The sequence below is a fragment of the Acanthaster planci genome, linkage group LG09, assembly GCF_054643075.1.
Source record: "Acanthaster planci isolate LZ-2023a linkage group LG09, COTS_SCS, whole genome shotgun sequence".
In the NCBI taxonomy this organism is placed as follows: Eukaryota; Metazoa; Echinodermata; class Asteroidea; order Valvatida; family Acanthasteridae; genus Acanthaster; species Acanthaster planci.
The window spans coordinates 3874858-3887283 of record NC_141785.1 but is presented as its reverse complement, the minus strand read 5'-3'; the positions used below and the strand labels follow the sequence as shown (position 1 = coordinate 3887283).

General features: G+C 41.0%; 1 protein-coding gene across 2 annotated transcripts in view; it reads left to right on the top strand.

Moving 5' to 3' along the window:
* Positions 1 to 12426, top strand: part of LOC110985314 (sodium- and chloride-dependent GABA transporter ine-like) — a 43975-nt gene that overhangs the window by 11169 nt on the left and 20380 nt on the right. For both annotated transcript variants that reach the window (XM_087140873.1, XM_087140874.1), the window contains 4 exons: positions 3399 to 3533; positions 6570 to 6798; positions 7823 to 7955; positions 8811 to 8945. In XM_087140873.1, the coding sequence (XP_086996999.1) occupies positions 3399 to 3533; positions 6570 to 6798; positions 7823 to 7955; positions 8811 to 8945 (632 nt within the window). The remainder of the gene's footprint in view (positions 1 to 3398; positions 3534 to 6569; positions 6799 to 7822; positions 7956 to 8810; positions 8946 to 12426) is intronic.

The window sequence follows — 12426 nt, the reverse complement described above, 5'->3', positions numbered from 1 at the left end:
GCAACCACAGTTAGTCCTTTAAATCACCAAGCCATTATACTGTTCCATCTCTTTGTCAAACATTAGGGCATCCTCATATCTGTTGTGTGCACCATTTTTATGTTCGTTTGGACTGTACGTGTTTGTATGATTGCTTGTACTTCATATGACTCAGCACTTTTCTCACACTGATTGAGTGACTGGCACAGTTTCCAATATCACCACCTGTCCTGTTGTATTACATACATGTACAGTACACAGATGTTTTTCTGTTGAAGGTAGTCCGTGCAAAAAATACAAGCAAATGAAAATGATACAGGTGTTTACATCTCTAATGATCCACGTATGAGATGACAAGAACTGCATGTATTGTGTTACACGTAGGTTGCTTAAACTGCCTTCCACAACAGTGTTTAAGAAAAAGTGTTCTTTTTTGTAAGCCGTCTGCATAATTATGTATTGTTTTTAAGTTGACACTAATTTCGTTGATACAGTGAAAAAAAAGTGAAATTGGTCGGTCCACTATTTGATTTATTATACAATATTTTAATAGTTATTTTTCAATTCAAATATTTTTAGGAAAAAACTAAGTTGATGTAATAAATATTAAAGCTGGTCCCCGAAGAAATAGTTCTTTTTTCCAGTTTCCAACTTCTAATAAGTTTTTGTAATGATTGGATTCATTGGAATGTACATTTTTTATCAGTAAATTTGCTTGGCTTGGCTGACCGATAGTGTACCATACTTGATTTCAATTCAAGTGATTACCGATATTTGATTTATCTCAGCCCTGTCGGTCACCAAGTATTTTCAGTTTGGTTCATATTCCGTGCAAATTTATGCTGTCACAGTTAAACACCGTTCATGCACATGTATCTACATAACCTTACAAGGCTGATCTTTTTCCATACTTTGTTTGATTCAATGCAGACTAACCACTGAATCGTGCCCCCATAACCTTAACCAATGCTGAGGCAAGCAATGGTAAAATAGCACCTTGACAAGCATGCACTCTTTGATCAATGAGTGAGCTCCTGCACTGTGTCATTTAAGTGCATAAGAACATATTTCAACCACTTGAAGTTGTTTAATAGGCATGACCGCATGAGAAAGAAATGAATTCCGTGTCAGAAGTGAAAATTTTATTGTCCTGCGTTCCCAGTACTTTTGGGAACTGGTTCATGTATTTGTTTGTATGTGTGATAACTTTACTATTTATGAACCTGTCAAGTTGGGCAGACCTTTCTGTTGTCAACGGGACATTTACATGTACATACCTTTGCATTATTTTAGACAATTACTGTAGCCCTCAGTTTCTAAGAGACAATGTTAAGCTGCTTTCAAATTCTTGGTTTTGCATCAAAATCCACCTGTCAATGTGGGGCTTTGTAGAGAATGAGACATGATTCAGCAAATTCAATGTGTAATACATGTAGATAAGTGTGCAGGTGTCATGGTGTCTATGATTTATAGTCATATTTTAAGCACTCTTTAAAAGCAGGCAGTTACAATATTGACTGAAGCCTGCCATCTCCACCATTCTTACCACTGAACATCTGCTGGCCTTCCGCCTCAAGAACCGTGACGCCGATCAAGGGTTGATGCGGGCTAATAGGTTGCCATTGGCAACCAAACAACCTCCTATGTACACACCCTGCCATAGCACACACACAGTTTAATGGCAGACATGACAGACTGTGCGTCTGGACATGTTTGCCGCAACTCGGAACCTTGCCGTAAAATTGTACGTGAGACCTGTTTATGGAGTCCTGAGGTCACATTTGCATATTTTGGACAATTAGTGTCAAGTAATTTTCCCTCTGTTGTGGTCGTGACTTGAGAGAACGAAAAGCACATCGAGGAACATCAAATCAGAAACAGTATTTTTGGCAAATAAACCTACATTTTCATCATATACCCAGTGCCACATTGTACTTTTCCCTGAAACATACAAAAACATGTAAAGGAAACGGGGGGGGATGAAAATAAATTTTGCGATCAAAACTTTAAAATCCATCAAGATGTCATGAAGTGTGATGGCTTCTGAATGGTTGAGTTGATCCCTTCTTGTTTCAACCCTAAAGCACAAGGCCTTCCATTCTTCTTGTTTTCACTTTGCTGATGTGTGTGAATGTCACAATGTATTCGTACGTGTACATGTTATTACATGTAGTTCATAAAATGTGCAAACTCAGTCAGTGTGACAGAGATACTAGCATGTAGCATCCAGTCAGAAAATCCTAAAAGGGATTTGAGATGCTGAGTGTCCTGCCCAAGAGAAAAATGTGGCATTTTTGCCTTTAGGGAGTAGGAACGTATTAGAAGCCAGCTGCAGAACTCCTTTCTTTGGTTGGTCTCATCTGATTCCATTTACGTAAGCAAAGTACATGTGCATGTACATGTAGCCTTGTTGGGCAATCAAATCAACCTATGTGATTTGCCATTCATGTGTATATATCCACCATTGTTGTAGGCAAAGACTAGATGTCGCGTAAAAGCTTTAAGAAAAGCGTTGAGCTTTGAGCAAAAAGTATGACAAAAATGTGGATCCTGTATCCAATGCTGAATTGGCACGAAATCAGCACATGCCACAAATAATGACTATTACGCCATTTGATGAAAGACTTAGCATTTATCGCCCATGAAAATAGGCCTCACTGTCTACCTGAAAAAGTACTAGTATAATTTGTACATCAAAACCAAATGCTTGCCATGGGTTTCTTGGGGAACCTTGCAGTCACATGCATGGTATGGTAGCGGTACATATGTACATGTCCTTTGACCTCTTGATAAGACTGGATACATTAATGTGCAGCTGCTGCATGTCTTTCACTTATTCGTCCGTATCCTTTCACTCCAGAAAATTTACTTCTTGCCCCTCAATTTCCTTACAGGCTTCAATACTGTTATGTGTAATGTTATCACACGAATGTCCACTTCTCACATTTCGTCGGGTTCACCACAAAGCAATGTACAGGATAGTTTGTTTTTGTGCACCGTGGAGTGACACACCATCCATAGACTTTGTACACACCATTCGTCAGTTCGTGGTGCAGCAACTATCCACGTTGCGACACTTTGTGGTGAGGCCGACGATTTACCAAGTCCAATTTGTGGACTGGCATTACTGTCCGTAAGTTCTATAGGGTACATAGACGCAAGGATGGTCATATACCTGTTTTCCATGTTTCCCTACTCGTCACTGCCTATATCAACATCACATCTGTATTGTACTTTTTAGCTTTCTGTGGATTTGGTTCTTGTAACATGTACATGACAAAAGGAAAATGAACCAAAAAAAGGCGGGGGATTTGGAGGTAATCAGTAGCTTTGAAAGTAGTACATGTACATTTTTCTGTACAAACCCCAAAATAAAATGATGAACAGGTGTCTTGTCTCTTTTTTGCTTGATTTCACAGGCGCTTTTCTGATCCCTTACTTCATCATGCTGATCCTCTGCGGCATTCCCCTGCTGGTGCTAGAGTTTGGACTTGGCCAGTATGTCCGCGCCGGTCCCGTCCAGGCCTTTGGCAAGATTTGCCCCATTTTCAAAGGTAGGAAAGAGAATATGCCTAAGTTAGGCCTATAATTTTATACATGTACACGTATCTCAGTGCAACTGGCTGTTTAGAGATCTGAAGACCCAACGAGACTTGTCACTAAATCAACACAAGACCCCCAGTCTGAATTACAGGCAGAAGCTAATTGAATAAACTGCTACAAAAGCATTCCATTGACGCTGTTCGCCCTGTTGCATGTACATGTATTGTGAATGGTTTCATGTCCGATGTATGGATGGCTGGGACTGCAAGACTGCCTGATCATGCACATTTTGTAAAGTAGCATTTTAACAGGTACAGTCAACAAGTTATTATTTCTGGTAACGACACCAAGGATTCCTCAAAAGCACCCTAGGCACTGCAGCTCGCAAGCCTGAAGAAACCTAAGAGAGGAGACAGTGGGAAGCATTTACAGTTTTAGAGGTGGGAGGAAAACCCCAGAGGAATATTCTGGGTAAAACCCGCGAAATCGGGTAGGGACTGAAAATCCAATCTACATGTAGACTGAGCCAGGATTCGAACCCAGACCACAGAGGTGGAAGGCGAGTAATGAACCACTACGCCAACCTTACTCTTCCGTAAAGAATCAAGTTTGATCTGATGTTCAGCTATTACAAGTGCATACATATACCGATACATCTAGGTAGCCATGGGGTTTGTTTTTCCATGTATTGAAATTTTAAATTTCACGTGTGTTTGTTCAGCCTACAGGAACTGAAATTAGGAATCATATCTATTGTTTTACACAAATGACGCAAACTCGGGTGGATATTTGAAGAGGACCTCGAAAAAAGTTTCAAAAGTTGCTGTATTTTGTGATGCGTGTGAGAAATTACTGTCTGCTTTGCGAGCTTTGCAGGCAAGCCGCGACCCTGAGGCTTTTTGCCCTGCCATGGCACTGTACAGAATAGAATAGACACCATCAGTCATTGAACAGGCATCGTACTCCCCCATGAAATGAATAACCTTGCCTCAGGTTGCCTTTATTGTGATATCTACTCTTATCCTTGCTCAGTAGCTCCAGCGTGCGCCAGAGAACAGTGATTGATCTCTGCTGGCAAGAATCTATCTTTTGAAAAGAGTTTTATTATAGTCAGGAGGATATGGAAAGTTATGTATAATGGCGCATTATTGTGTATCGAGTGTACATTTACATGTTTGTGTAGTGTACATGTACACGTATATGTATATATACATCATACCAGTATGTGTGTATTTGGTCATAAAGTTGTATGTGTGTATCTAGATGAACCTGCTAAGAGTGGGTACACCCTTTTATCCCTTGTGAACTGGCAACATCCATAAGTGTGGCCCATTTTTACAGCTTTGCTCTCCATTCTGCACAAAGTTGTTTACATTAAGTTGGCATGCTGGTTTTCAGAGAGTTTCCTGATCATGTGTAACCGCTGTGACGATTTTTCTAAGCTGTCCCAGCACAAAACATTTGCCTAGATGTACATGTTGCTCAGTAGTTCCGTGAGATTGCCCCTGATTTCTGTGTTGGCGCAACTTGCTCATGGAGCGTTGTAAGCATGATACCTGATAGTGATCCTTAATTAAAGTTGTCATTGTGTGGTAAGTGGAGACCACAATATTAGGCCCTGGTTTTGCGTGTTTTGAAGCAATGCGGTACTAGCAAGGAGCCACATTCATTGATGCTGTATGTAGACCTGTGCATGTAGACATACATGTACACACACACTGGCTTGATTTTATTGTTACTTTTTGTTACTTGGCAACAAGACAGAAACTGCGTCACTGTCAGTCACTGTTTTTTTATTGGGGGAGGACTAACCAAATATTTCCAGAGATTTGATCTAAAAGTTACGTGCATCTGTAGGTTAAACATTGTCCTCCTTGGCAAAGGGAAAAATTGAAGTGTAGTCTCTGTGCAATTTGGAAAAAAGAATAAGGTGCCGTTGAAAGTCCAGGGCACATATATCGGTATGTATGTACCTTGCGTGTGTGCCCAAACAAATTTCAAATTGGTTTTTACGCATAGTACATGTAGGTCCGCAACGCTCTACGTTGTTTATGGATTTGAGCTACAAAGGGACATAAATACAGAACAAAGCAATCCTCGAGCAGCCCTGAGATCCTTCAAATTTTCAAAGTGATTTGTGCTGCATTGAGGAACATACTCGAAGAGCCCAGTCACTAGCAGAGTTTCTTGCAATAGGACATAAAATTCTGCCCCCAACTTAGAATGTGCCACTTGAGTTCCGAACCGTAGAGCATTCTGTGTATCTCGGAGGGGTTGGTCAGGTAAGGTCAGTCGCAAAAATTGCCCCTAGAAGAGTTGAAGCGGGCGTTATGGTGCTCCACACTTAGCATTGTCCAGGTACAAGTCCACTGAGAACTCTTGCCTACATGTACCCTACACTGCACTTGAAAGAATTCAGTTCAGGAACATGTTATCATTAAAACGGAAATGGGTGCTTACCTGTGTCTTAGTTTATCACAGCTTTTCCTTCAAATTATCCCAAGAGATTACTTATCTTTTTTGGAATGTTGTCTGGTTGTTCTCTGTTGGTAACTGTACATGCACATGTCGACATAGATGCCGTATTGACTAAATAAAAAATATGAACATAAGGTACATGTATTATTATTATTTACTTTTGTAAGACCATCACAAGAACCAATAAAGCAAAATTGAACAAAAAGTATATAAAAAATGACAAAAACACACACACAATTAAATATAAGCAGAAGCAGGACCAGGGACAAAAATCTGAATACATAACAAGACAAATAACAGTTACATGTTTGTGGGTCAGGGACTGCAAAAGTAAAATAAACCACTATTACCCGCGGGTATGCAGCCCCATGAATTGATTCATGTGATCTACATGTCATCTACAGACTCATAAACTTTGTTCATTTTTGTTACGTTGCACAATGAGGGCAAAAATGGTAGAATGGAGTAAATGGCCCCGTTATCTGTATTACCAAGAAAACATATTCTAATCAGCCTTTTTCTCTCTTCCTCCCCCGCCCTTTTTTTTTTTCTTCAATGTCTTCACCTAGGCACTGGACTCGCAACCGTCATGATCTCCTTTGTCCTGACCACCTACTACAACGTGATCATCGCCTGGGCCTTGTTCTACCTGGTCGCTTCCATGCAGAGCGAGTTGCCGTGGGATTCCTGCAATAACACCTGGAACACGCCCGACTGCTTCTCCCACGAAGATTACAAGATGCTGAACGGTAGCACCAAGCCCAACAACACCGTCTCCTCCACAGAGGAGTACTTCAAGTAAGCCCATTAGCTTTGTAACGTACATGTAGCGTCTCATGTTTGCAGCCTGCTGAAGACCATGTCCAACAGAAATCCTCAAGTGGAACCTAGCAATTACTTTTTTTATGAAGCTTTGTAAAAACTGAGGTTGGAGCATAGGACATGAATTTGAACACTTCTTAATGTGCAAGTATTTTCACTTGCTGGCATTTTAACAAAGACCTTTTAGTTCAGGCTCTGCATTGACAGGAGCTCCATTTTACCACAAATCACCTCCATGGACTCACATTTCACCCACGTGAAGTTACTACCGATACACTCTACTGTAAGTCTCAATCAAAATTGAGAACTTAAGAATGGACAGCCGTTATTACAGTTTGCTGTTGCCGGTTAAATTGTCATTTAACACGTTTGTAGGGTTTAGAAATTAATTCTAACAAAATTCACGTAACTGCATTTTCGTGTTATCTATTCGTCTGTGCAGAAAGTTTCGATGACTTAGAAAATTTCTTAAAATTGAATATTGGGTTACATAGCATTCAGTGGGATTCCTCATGACCTTAGCACATGTACGTGTATGTAGTGCCTATGGCCTGATGGAGTTTCATTCTTGATGGCTTGCTTGTACATTTAGACCAGGGAATTTTTTTTTTTTTTAATTGGGGGAAAAGTCCTTTAACATGCCTTTGTATGTGCATTTGTTGACATTTTATTCTGCAAAGAACAGATGGCTTTTGCCTGTGTAGACAGTCATTTAAATCATAGTTGAAATACGAGTAGTTTGTTGTATTTTGATAGCCTTGGTGTTGCGGAAAATCCCTCAGTGGTCTAGCAGTGGGGACTGGGATGTTTTTATCTGAAATTCATAGACTTAAGACGGAGAAGTTTTGTTAGTCAGAGCGGTCTCTAGTCTCTACACCAAATTGGTAAAGGGTGCAGTGTTCACTTTGGTAAATATTATGCCAAGTCATTTGATAACTTTTTGATATTTGTCCACTCCCTAAATTTGTTATACCTTTATTTGTTTGTCTTTAATAACCAGCCATCGTGTGCTGCAAATCACGGATTCCATCGGCAATGCCGGCGAGATGCGATGGGAGCTCCTGGGTCTTCTTTTCCTGGCCTGGGTCGTCGTCTACTTGTGCCTCTTCAAGGGGCTGAAGACATCGGGCAAGGTTTGTGTCCTTGCCTCGGTCTTAAATTTTATTCTGTCTTGGAGATGAGAAGCAAATTTCATCTTTGAATAGATTTGCAGTATTGTTAGGGACTACGTGTAAATCTCTTATTAAGCTAAGTGGAATTGAACCCTGATCACAGATTACTCATTTGAAAAACTATGTTAAGCTTGTAGTTTTGCAGTATTCTGAGACTGCATCCGAATCTCTCGTCTAGAGCTAGGTATAGGTCTTCGCTTCATTGGAAATGTGTGGAGACACGTGGACAATAGACCTAGCCGTAGCTCTGAAAGCCCGTTTGACAACTGGATAACAGTGGGCACGGCATCAGGCCACCAATCTTGTGATGCTCTTGGTCACATGTTGTTGCGGTCACATGATAGGGAAGAGGATACCACAAATTAATGTTTCAGTGAGAAATTCAGTAATCTCACACAAGACTGTTCGTTTCATCAGAATGTGCCGTACAAACCGGTGTACTGCAATTTTGAAACAATTCATCTCTTTGATGATCCAAAAGTTGACCTTGCAGTGAATCTGCTTGGTGCGTATGTTTTTGTGTCAAGATGTTTCGCCTCGTAATATTGCAAAGAAAGTTTGCTATTAACCTTACCATTCTGAATTCAAGATTGCATGATTTCAATAGTCCCTATGGGGTTAGGGTTAACGTAAAAGTGACCGATCAACACAGTACCTCAAGGATACCAGTCCAGAGAATTCATCCAATTACCCATCCCCTGTGACCGATCAACACAGTACCTCAAGGATACCAGTCCAGAGAATTCATCCAATTACCCATCCCCTGTGACCTTCCCCCACCCCCCACCCCGCCCCTTGTTGCTTTTGTCTGCCCAGGTGGTCTACTTCACAGCGACCTTCCCTTATCTCGTCCTCCTGGTGCTCTTCATCAACGGGCTGCTCCTGGAGGGGTCCGCAAAAGGCATCAAGTACCTCTTCATCCCAAAATGGAAGGAGCTGTTGAACGTGAATGTGAGTATCTATGAGCAGTCCCAGTTGACTTCTTCTTGAAGGGGATGTGCCTTTCATTTGTCAGCTTTTGATCGCACAGCCGTGTCTGTTTTCAGGGAGCTGAGTGGACAAAGGAGCATCAAGCATCAAAAACACATGGCTTCTAAGCACACAAATTTGCTTACCCAATAAAAAAATTCCCAGCAACATTCCGTGGTAAGGCCAAATAAATAATAGTTTGTCTCTGGTCAGACAGATGTTCCAGGTTAGATGCATTGACACAGCTTTCCCCCCTCCTCCAGGGTTGGACAGACAATTGCAGACACACACTGTCGAGTCTTGGGACTAGACCAGCTTTGTCATGATTACAAGCCGACAACAAACAACTTTGTATCCACAGTCTGCTGCCGTTGTTCAACATCGATCCCGTTGGGATCTATCGCCCTGAGTAAAAGATTGAGCTGCCCGCAAAAATGTTGAGGCAGTGCGGCAATCGAGGGTGCTGTTGCATCTCTCTCAGGGGGAAAAAAATATTTGAAATCGACGCACGTGCTGACCAGAGACAAAAGACTTGGGGGGGCCTAAGATGAAGCAGGGTGTAAGCCCGGATATCCAGCAGTGCCCAAGTTACTGGCCCTGCTCAAGTTTATTCTCGCCACACATAATGTGTGTATGACGTCCATCTTCTAGCTACACATTTGCCTGCTTAGCAGCTGTGTGCTGACGTGAATTTACATGCGCATGTTCTTTTTGATTGTTTGTTTCATTTTGTTTCCACATACAAATACATGTACATGTTGTTGTCTTTTACCTTTTTTCTCTGAGCTTTTTTGCCTTTTCAAACTTTGTAAGGAATTCATAATGTATCAGTAGATCTGTATTCTGTATAATTTGATGATATATAAGCTCAGTACCTCGTCACCAAATGTTTGTTGCCTTTGCTTATTTTGATCTATCCCCTCGACCCCCCTCCCTCCCCAACCGGTCCTTCTCTCTACCTATCATTATTCAGCATCTGAAATGCCAAGAGAGCAGTTATCACCCTCTCAAAGTGGTAAAAAAAGTTTTCTGGCCCACGGAGGCAATAAATGAATGTGAATCACTGCCACGTTTGTGGCAAACCAGCTTTGTTGCTGCCACAGTCAAGTAATCTCAGTTCAGTGACCAGCAGTGACTGAGGTACGCAGGAATCCCCCGCAGCAATCCCCCGGAACTTGACATTAAAAATGAATGACATGAACAGTTTCACAAAATGAGCAACGATCCTGTGGGTCTTTGTAAAGGGAGATGTTTCAGAGCAATGTTTTGACACAGAAGTCTCAATTACTAGTTTGCAGCTGTTGAGAAACTGGTTGCATATTAAAAATGAAGAAGACATTTTTGTGGGCAATATTTGTGATTAAATAAATGTCAAACATATAGAGTATTTTTCTCTCGTGCAGTGCATTTCATGCAGAGAAGCCAGTGTTTTATGTCCACCACAAGTTCCAATATGTTGTACCTTCAGCATGCCACACGTGACAGGATTATTGTAATCTTTGAACATTTCACAGTCAGATAAAGTTGATTGTAACATTGTCCATAGCAAGTCCAGCAGCTTTGGATGTCAGACACTGTTTTGTATGATGGTTGGAATACATGTACAAAGAAGCCTTGTTGGCTTTTGTAAGAAAAATACAAGAACGGACGCATTCCGAAACATTCAACTAATTGAATTGTACAGTGTGCGTCTATCCAAGGCATTTCAGGACCTTGATGTTTCCTCATGATAAACAATGGATATTGCATTCCTGTTCGTGTATTTGCTACAGAAAGTTGAGGGGGGTATAAAGAAAAACAGTAACCAGCCTAAACTGACTTTTTACTCTGCGTTTGTTCATCTCCATTTAGTCTATGAACTGTTAAGGTGCCTTTCCAGTTTCTCTGAGTGTATTTATATTAATGCCATTTAGATAAACATTGACCTCAAATGTGAACCCCTGAATTTGATAGGTAAACATTTATTTTCGGTGCGCCCTCGACCTGTCACATCATGGTGTACAGTAGACCCATCTGATCACGGTTCTTAATGTGAACCGCGTGGCGCAAGGGGACTTTGAATCTCGGTGAATTAAATGGAAAAGAAAGAGACGCTTGTCTTGTTGACCCAGAAAAACATGACACACATTGTCAATTGATTACAATTTGTATAATTTGTACAGGGCACCTGTTTACATGGGCACGTACATGTACTTCTGGCCTCGCTTACTGTTAAAATTTGTTCATTTTGGTACATTTTTTATCATGCAATGACCTCACCGATTTCTAATGTACTTGTAATGGCTTTAGTTCAAATGAGAAGTGATTTCATCTCTTTTGGGGGGAAAAGGGCTCAGGAATCACTGAGGGTCTAGTTTCATTCATTGATCTAGGGCTGTGTTTTCTGATGTTGGCATCTTGCCAACTGCTTTTCTTCAGGACCCCCCCAATACTTCAATATTTGTCAGTTCTTGCCTAACACAACACAGCCTAGCTAGCAACCACGATGGCAGTACAGCAGTGATGCATCAGTGACAGTAATCGCAAGGGGCAGCTCGTGCCTCGAGACTTGAAACATCATTCTGCAAAATGTGCCTGCCTCCCTCTTCTCGCTGCTGTTGAATCACACCTCTTCCCTTTTTTGTGGGAAATATTCAAGCTTTTGGTGTTTAAATCAGCACTGTGCTGCAGGACACAAATTAAGATTATCACATGTCCCCAAATTAAAGGTGGCCTTTTTTGCTAACTCGGCGATTTCATTGCACATTAACTTTTACTACTGAGATTAATGGTTGTCTTTACGAAGCAATAATATGGTGTACACTTCTCACATGGCTTGGATCTGTATGTTTGGTGAGATGAGATGTTGTGTCAACCTCCCTCTTCGTTTCTCATTTTCTTGTAAAACCAGAAAGGATCATGGGATCATCTAAAACATTTTTTAAAAATTTGATTAGAGGAGCAAGACTCAGATCAATGTTTGTACGTGTGTAATGGAAATTTGGAAACTACAGAAAATGTACAATAGGCATGTGTATGTACATTAAATGTACATGTACATTAGCCACATGAATACATTGTGTATAGCCACATGCGTGTGACACATGTAATTACATGTTATAGAACTGCATACAACGTCGTACATGTACATGGTGCACATAGGCATAGGTGCATCAGGTGATCATGCGTTACCCCCGGCCCCCTACCCTCCAACCTGAAATCATGCTGTACTTGTTTTTGAAGTGCTGTGCTTATTGGATCTAGTGGTTGTGTGTGTCAGGATTATTTTGTCATCGTACAATCTGTTATCTTACAGGTTTATTGACTCTACAGTAATTTATTTAGTCAACATCTAACGTCACATCTCTCCTAAAGGTGATCGTGTGATCCTGGAAGGTTGTCGCCATGTTCTGCAGAATTGGCCAATTACAGGACAGCTATTTTTTAATGTGTCCTGTTCTGATTGGCTGAAACGATGGCCTCA